General features: G+C 36.5%; 2 protein-coding genes across 2 annotated transcripts; one reads left to right on the top strand and one right to left on the bottom strand.

Moving 5' to 3' along the window:
• Window positions 1-3,421: 3,421 nt before the first annotated feature.
• On the bottom strand, window positions 3,422-4,994 carry LOC103480270 (GTPase IMAP family member 7-like). The gene is made up of 2 exons (XM_008435161.1): window positions 4,943-4,994; window positions 3,422-4,726 (listed from the first exon to the last, which is right to left on the bottom strand). Exons 1-2 carry the CDS (start codon window positions 4,947-4,949, stop codon window positions 3,648-3,650), a joined length of 1,086 nt encoding a protein of 361 aa, XP_008433383.1. The 5' UTR covers window positions 4,950-4,994; the 3' UTR covers window positions 3,422-3,647.
• A 1,432-nt stretch (window positions 4,995-6,426) lies between these two features.
• Window positions 6,427-8,073, top strand: LOC103480314 (GTPase IMAP family member 4-like). Its single transcript, XM_008435202.1, has 2 exons — window positions 6,427-6,506; window positions 7,088-8,073. The coding sequence occupies exons 1-2, from the start codon at window positions 6,500-6,502 to the stop codon at window positions 8,071-8,073; spliced, it is 993 nt and encodes a 330-aa protein (XP_008433424.1). The 5' UTR covers window positions 6,427-6,499.
• Window positions 8,074-8,843: the final 770 nt, after the last annotated feature.

Here is an 8,843-nt window from a genome sequence, read left to right as displayed (position 1 = left end):
GCTGACAGAAAAGAGATCACAGCAAAGCCACCTGAAGACTGATCAGCTGCTCTTCCACGTAAGGAAAGTGTTGTCTGGGAACTTTGGTCACTGCTGTTGTTTTTCTACAGCAGCGTGTGACTGTTGTATATTCTGGTTTACCTAGTTGGTTGAGGCAGTGGAACAATGTCACATTGTTGGTGCAACAATGGAAAGTCTATAAAACACACCATGATTTATTGTTAGAGTGCAGACTAGAAATATATCTTGAATTTATCCACAAAGGTCATTACTTTTATGTAAGCAACAGATTTGCTAAAGTCACTGTTGTCAAACAGACATGATTTTTTCCATGCATTAAAGTGGTGGTCTATTGTCAGAAAAAATGATTCTTTGTAATCTTATGTGGCCACATTTGTTCCAAGCAACAGATGTGTAATACTATGAGGATAAAGACATATTGTCTAGTGATGCCACATTGCAGTGGCTTGCAAAAGCATTCATACCCGTTGAACTTTCCATATTTTTTCCACATTACAACCACTAACATGAATATATTTCATTGGAATTTTATGTGAAAGACCGACACAAAGTGTTGTACAATTGTGAAGTAGAACAAAAATGAAACAATGATTCAAAACCTTTTTTTTACAAATCTAAAACTGAAAAGTGTGCTGTGCAAAAGAGTTCAGCCCCATTTTGTCCAAGTGCGATGTTGTGGGTTTTCTCTGCATTTTTGATTAATTTAGTCCCCGTGTGTTCGTGTTTTGACCTTGATTGTTTCCATTTGTCCCTTGTTATCCCCTGTGTATTTAGTCTATCCTTTCTCCTCCATTCTTCACCAGATGCTTGTCATACTCAGTCATTGCTATGTCATGTTTTCCAGCCACGCTCGTCACTCATCTGTGTTTCCTGGCTAAAATTAAAATGAAATATACTTAGGCTTTTGGTTGTAATGTGACAAAATATGAAAATGTTCAAAGGATACAAATACTTCTGCAAGCCGCTGTATGCTATTGTAAGCTTTGGTCATTCATAGACATTTTATTAGCATCATAAAAGTCAATTTGCAATGTGTAATTTTAAGATGTAGCACATCAGAACAAAGAATAACCAATTTTGAAGTGAAAAAACATTATTTTTTTCCTCTATCTTTGAATAAAGTTGTACAATTGTGTAATGCTATTTTGTTTAATTATAAAATAATGTATAATTTTATTTATTTATTTTGCTTAATTAAAAAGTACCGGTGGAACCTGCACGTCAGTAAGAGGAGGATAACAATGATATCTTTCAGCTTTTCAGGGTGGTGCCGGTTTTAAATGAGTTCATTCTATTCCTTTCAATGAAGCAGTTAATGAAAAGTCTAAAAACAATAAGCAAAAGGAACATGTTAATAATGTTGAAGAATGTCTCATGTGAGAATAGGAGGACAATGGTGGCATCTTTTCATAGCTTCAAAGGGTTGCATCTTCATGTGACAGGAAACTAACTGAAAGGACATTTTTGTGTGAGGTGTAACCCAATACCAGCCAGCAGAGACCTCAGAACAAAAGTGTTTACAGTCTTTTCATGTCACCAAAAGGCTGGCATGTTTTCAGTGCTACCGATAGATGAGACGGCAAAGCTACAGTGTGTACCTTTCATGAAAATATGTTTTATATGTACTGTCAACAACTAAACATGCCGACAGTGCACCCTTCCCAGACAGCACACCCCCATCTCCAACACCACACCAGGCCGACTGTCACTGGAATCTGGCAGCCACCCCAACCAAAGGGTCAGCCACCATAATCAAAAATCTGACAGATCCCAGGGGAACAGAATTGCTGGCCCTGTCCCCAACCGTATCCTGAGGCCCAAAGGTCATCCACAGCCCAGGCTCCAACCAGAGGGCTGATTGTTTCTTCTGGCCCCCCAACCTCAAATGGCAATCAGTAAGGGAAAAGTCTGACTTAAGTTTTTTCTTATGGAAATTATTTTATGTGGCTTTGTAGAAAAGCTAATGCACTAAAACCATACTTTACAAAAGCTGCATTCCCATTCATCATAGAATTGCTCAAATCGATATTAGGAAAATAAATTGGCTGAATAGAAACATGTCAATTCTGTAACAACTCATGTTTTTTGATTAAAAAAAATGTTTTTTTTTTGTGCTAGGATGAGGTGTTTTTTTCATCTGTATAGAAACAGATGTATTTCGCAAAACTGAAATAGAAAAACTTTTTTTTACATCACAGGAGTCAGTTCTTCACATTGAAGAAGACGACAGGAAATGGTAAGAGGATGATGGTTTGTTTTGGGGTGTTTTGGACATTGTGCAGCTGGCTCCACCAGAGCTCCCACAGCATCGCACAGTTCATAAAAAGTTGTGTGTCATTCCAACATGTTGAATTCATACTGCTTCTGTAAAATTGCTGACTACAATTTCCCCAAAATGCTGCATAAAAACCCGCTCTTCAAGTGTAAAGGGCTTGTTGCTCCAGTGCATGAATAAGATACTGATATCTGATGGCTGAATTATGAACACATTTCATGCAACTGTTTATATTCATCACTGCCATGATTTTTAATTAACGATGAATAACCTTACTCATGTGTGACTTTAATTGAATTTCTTATTTAATGGAAACACCTTTGCATTTTTTTTTATATTGTTTGTTTTTTGACAGTAGATTATAGACCAAGTGTTGCACACATTTATAGTGGAAACTCAGCTACATATTGATACAAAGTGGTACTAGGACTTTCTGTTGTGGTCCTCTGAAGAAAAGATGGATACTAGTCACAAGTAGTGACTAGTGATCTTCAGCAGCAAAAAGAATATATTAATCAAGCACCATAATCTTCTGTTAGAAACAACATAAATGAGGTATGCATTAAAAAAAAAAGTTGAAGAGCTCTGGAGCGAGCCGTAAACAGCAATAATTATTCTACTTTGGAAAGAACTTCAAACCCAACTAAGCTGGGTTCCTAGCCCAAAAAATCTTTTGGATTTTCTTTATGAACTGTGCAAGTTTAAAATTGTTACTGTCATGATTGTAGGGTGTTTGAGTATTTAGATGTGTGTTTTTGTAGTTTTTACTTGTTTAACATGTTCCCTATGTAACATCTTTCCCCCCTATTTTCTCAGTTCTATGTCAGCTGGTCAGTTATTCTGATACTGACCTGACATTTTATGTTCATTTAAAGCATTTTTTTATTGTTATGTTTTATATTTGACCGATGAAAAACTAAACTCGTACACTAAGTAACACCAGCTTGGCTTTTAAGCTACGCTTGCGAAAGTGAGCTTGAAGTGAGATGCAGAAGTATTTATACAAGAGACACGATGCCAACAACTTGTTTTATTTTGCTATAATGACAAAAAAAATGTGACTAAACAAAAAAACACAGATAGTTTATCATACAGAAAAGTACCATAAATGTCAGTGTTGAAATATGTTAAAATATATCTGGGGAAATGATTGCTTTACCTTAAAATCAATATACAGTGAAAACATTTCCAAAGAAGATTAGACTGCACAACACTCCAAACTGTAAAATTACTCAATTTGCTGAATTTACATATAAAGTGAACCCAAAACACCAGTTTCATGAATACATAGCACAAAAACGACAATGCTGAGGAAGAATCCTAGTTTTAACATTCAAATCTCCTTTACTGTTTATTCAAATGGATTAAATGGATCATATGTTCCTTCAAACAAATTTGTAAGCCACTCCAGTATACCTTCCACTCCGTCTGCTGATTCCAGCTCAACTTCCTGGCCTATGGGGATGGCTGGGGTTGGTACGCTTACAGCTGTAATTTCCTTCCCCACTTCCTCTAAAGTTTCAACCATCAATTCTTCAGCACCATGACTTGGTATCATGCTGCTGGATAGTGTTATCTCTGCTAATGTCTGTTCTAACCTAGATTTGATGAACCAAGCGGAGATGGCTACAATTATTCCTGAGATTGCCACACCGATGATGACTTTAATGGGTATTTGTGTTCCTGTCTCCAAAGACTTCTTGTGGATTTTGACAATTGCCCGTTGTCTGATCTCATCCTCTGACAGGTTTTCTGATGACATCTTGATCAGCTTTGCCTCTTCTTGTATTTTTCTCTCCACCTCATTCAGCTCTACATTCGTGTAGAGCCCTCCTCTGTTCTCCATCAACATCTTGTCTATGGTACTGAGCAGCTCTGCCACCTGGAACTTGTTGCTTCTGTAATCATCTTCCTGGTTGTTCTTCCAATATCTGTTATCAAAGACATGGCAGCGACCACCACACTTCTCCACCAGTTCCCTCAGACCGTCACTCTGGTCCACATACTCTTCTATTTTCATCCCTTCAGGCAGCTGGTCACCGTGGGTGAAGATCACCACTGCGTACTTCAAGGCTTCATCTGAGAATTTCTCTAATATTTTGGTGACTACAGCCTTCTCCTGCTCTGTGTATCTCTCCACCTTGAGAAGAATCAGAAAGACATGAGGCCCCGGAGCGCACTCTATGATACACGTCTCCCACGCAGACTTGACCTCCTTCTGAGACCTCCTGCCCGAGTCGAACAAACCGGGAGTGTCAATCAAAGTGAGGGTTTTGCCATTGATACTTTTGGTTTTTGAGTGGGAAGCAAAAGAGTTTGTGTCGTTAATTTTTTTTACTTGAAAAATTGCTTCTCCAAAAATGGTGTTAGCCAGGCTGCTCTTGCCATTTCCGCTCTTCCCCAGCAGGACAATCCTGAATGTGGCTGACCCTGGAGGAAAACAAGAATAATCAATTTACAGACTGCTTGGTGTTTATACTGTAAGACCCTTGCAACCAAAATTGAGTTTGTCACACTAACAAATGCATCAATTACATTCTAAATTAACTAAAAAAAGTTAGCTTAAATATTGCACATTAAATCACTGTATATCTATATATATTTAACGTTAAGAGTGGTAAACTTGGAAACGTCAGCACACCTTACCGTTCATGTTGTCGCAGAGAGAATTACATGAAGAAACGACGAAACGTCTAAGCTCAGAGGCTTGTTCTTTTGCTCTGACTTGCCTGCTTTGTTATCTTTCTTCCTGTTTGACTTGTTTCCAGGCAGCAAGCTCTTGGAATGATCGAAACACAATGCGCAATTACATCAAATCAGTTTTTGGTGCACCAGCGTGCAGCTTTGTGGAGCTCAACACTATCATAAAACAATGCAATGGAAGCAGAGATGGAGCACAAAATATGAATAGGAAACAACATGGGGCCATGTTTATTAAAAGATACAAAGCAAGGGAAGATGGAGGAATCAGTCCATGAAATGGAAATTGCTATTTATTTTTTGACAATATGTGAAGCAGAGTAAACTATGACTTTTGGGATCCCACTTGTAATTAACTACTATTTCATAATGTTTAGCTAAGGGTTTTTATACATTTAAGAGATTATTAGAGAACATTATGCTGTTGGAGTACTAGTGTGTTGACTTTAATCTTAATATCTTTCTTACATTTCGAGTGTAAAACTAAGTATCATCAAAAGTATTGCTTATTTCTGCTGAAATTAAAAATACTCTTTTTTTTAATATACATTTTAATACACATTGTGTAGTTTAAATTTGTTAGGAAAAAGGAAAACAATAAACAGCATAATTATTTCCTGATGTTGTTTATTAAGTGACAAAGATATCTGATTGTCCGCAACATTTCAAAATCATTACCGTGTTCTACATGGGATTTTGGGAAATTCGTCTTAAATGTACAATGTAGCCTAAAATGTGTTTATAATTTGTGCCAAAGTGAGCTTATGTATGTTTTTACAACAATTGATGTTCACAAAAACAAAACTTACTCAATCAAATGATTCTCTATTTAAATGTCAGTCTATGCTTTCTGGACATTTTGACCAATTTACAAGCTTTTGAGATCTACATGCAGGTTTAATAAAAGTTTGATTGCTCTCTGGATTTTGCTGTGATTTTTAAAAAAATTATTATTTATTGCAGTTGGAAGTTTGCTGAGGTGAATATATGAATACATGCACATGATTATTCCATTATGAATAAAAAAATACCCCATAAGGTTGAAGGATCATACCTGACATCTCATTTTCCCACTAATTAGCTTAAGAATAAAGTCTTAGGCTAAAAACCTAAGAAATCTTAGAAAAAGGGTTAACAAATGTTATTATTATTAACTATAACATGACCAGGTGGCAATGAGTATTACTACACATCATATTCACGGCAGCCTCTTCAATGTGTATTTTCGTGATCATTTACACTTTTCCTTTCTGTGTTTGTTCTTTTGGCTTAAACAATGTCCCTAACAGGGTGCAGCTGGTAGGTAATCAACCCCAGTAAGGAAGACAAGTCCATCAAGTTTCTTATGAAACTTTTCAATTGGTCTGTTCAGCCGCCGCTATGCTTAACTCCCAGATGGTAAAAATAGAAAGCTCATTAAACAAACAACTCAAACAGGTGACACAAAAGCTCAAGGAAAAGATAAAGGTTTGGGGATCTGAGTCTCCGTAGCAGCATCACAGCATGGAAGGTAAATCTGTATAACATTCATTTAAAATGTACATTTTTGGCTACAATGTTTTACAGATAATCATGTTTTTGGTCAACGCGTGCAGTTATTTACTTATTTTTTTCAAACTTGTAAAAAAATGTTTCCTACAAAAAAAAAAAAAAAAAAACAGAAGCAAGGATTTAAGTAATGTTTCAGTTTAAGTTTTCGCTGTGAGTATGTTTAACTCTGTACACAAAAATGTTATTTAATTCAGATGGTTTTGTCACACATTTTCTGAGTTTGTATGTTTGTGTTTACATTTAAACTCGCCTTTAATTTGGCTCAATTTTTATTTTTCAGTCAATCTGTTTGTTTCTGATAGAAAATTTGTCAACAATATCATGTCCAGCTAGGGGAATTATGCCAGTAAAATAAAAGTGCCACCTTAAATAATTTCTAACTTGGGATGTGAATATTTTTGGACTAGTTGTGAAACATTTCCCTTAACACATTTAATTCCCATTCTGCTTTCTACGTCATAAAAATACTTTGACATACAAATTAATACAAATAAAATTATCCATGTCCTCATATGAACTTCTTCTTTTTTTCTCTTCCAGAAAATATGAGAATTGTGGTTTTGGGAAAGACTGGAGCTGGGAAAAGCAGTGTTTTAAACACCTTGTCTGGAGAGAATGCATTTAAAATAAATCATACTGCCAAATCTGGAACCAGAATATGTAAGGCAGAGTTAAAAACAGTCGATGGGAAAAATTTGCTTCTAGTCGATACTCCCGGTTGTTTCGACACTGACAGATCTGAAGAAGACATGAAGGCTGAGATAGTAAGCTGCATCACTGAGTGTGCTCCTGGTCCTCATGTGTTTATCATCGTGCTAAAAGTGGAGAAATTCACAGAACATGAGAACCAAGTCATAAAGAAGTTAACCGACTACTTCTCAGATGAAGCTCTCAGGTTTGCCACAGTGCTGTTCACTCATGGAGACCAACTGGGAGAGGAAAAACATATTGATCAGTTTGTTAATGAAAGTGAAGAGCTGAGAAACCTGGTAAAGAGGTGTGGGAACAGATGCAACGTCCTTGATAACAAATACTGGAAGGGAACCCAGGACGAATACAGGAGCAACTCTGTCCAGGTGAAAGAGCTTCTGAGCACCATGAACAACATTTTTGAGGCAAACAATGGAGGTTATTATACCACAGAGATGCTGCAGATGGCCAACAGAAATATTAACGATGAGAAAGACAGTTTAAGACAAGCGTTTCCGAATCTGTCCCCTGCTGAGGTTACGCAAAGGGCTAAAAGTGTTGTCACTGAAAACATCTTGTTAAAGGTGACAGGGATTTCAGGAGGGGCACTTTTAGGTGCATTTCTTGGTGGTGGAATAAAATTAATGAGAGAAAGAGAAACAACCGTGCCAATAATACTTGGAATAGCATTAGGGACAGCAGTGGGGATAGCTCTGGGAGCAGAGACCACAGGTCCAGGTGGCACAGCAACATCTACAGCTCAGATGACTGGAGAACTCCAGGATTTAGGTTCAAGTGACAATGAAGCTGACCAAGCTGAACCACAGAAGAAATAAACTAATACCACTGGTAAAGCTGATAATATAGGCTGAAAGACATATTATAAGAGGATACTGACCTTTTGCAATTACGGTACCTAATAACTTTGAGGCGCCATGATGGACATCTGAAATGACGGACGGAAGTAACTGGGATCATTTTCCCAAGTTGTTTTCAACAGTTTAGCCTTGGCTTCTACATGTTCTAGTCAAACAAATTTGTCTCTGGAATTTAGCTGTATTTAGTTTGAAACAGCTAGATTATAAGGTAACTTATACCTTCTCCAAGATTTCCGTCCAGTTCGCTCTGTTTTCTTCATCACACACTAATGTAACAACTGCTTTCTATATGTTGTGGTTAACTGTTAGTTTATAGTGAAACACATTTTTTAATAATAGCTGTTTTAACCAATTGAGGAATTGCTTTCAGAGTTTTATATATATATATATATATATATATATATATATATATAGTGTGTTTTTTGTATATTTGTTTAACTGAAAGGTATGACCTGTCCAATTCTGAAGAAATGGGAGTAAACCTGAAACTTTACTTAAACTCATTGTGTGTTCAGAAAATGCACCTCTTTAATATTTGCAAAACACTGTGATGGACATAAAACCTCATTTTAATTAGAATGTACAAACTTTGCAGAGTTGCCATTTCTATGGGCAGAGTGACACTGCTAATAACTGTAACCTGTAAATATAATTTCAATCACTGTACCTAATGCAAATATTATTACTTTTTGAGATTTGCATCAATGTAATAAAAAATACAAAACATC

The sequence above is a fragment of the Poecilia reticulata genome, linkage group LG18 (genome assembly GCF_000633615.1).
Source record: "Poecilia reticulata strain Guanapo linkage group LG18, Guppy_female_1.0+MT, whole genome shotgun sequence".
Taxonomy (NCBI): Eukaryota; Metazoa; Chordata; class Actinopteri; order Cyprinodontiformes; family Poeciliidae; genus Poecilia; species Poecilia reticulata.
This window is presented reverse-complemented; position numbering and strand designations above follow the sequence as displayed.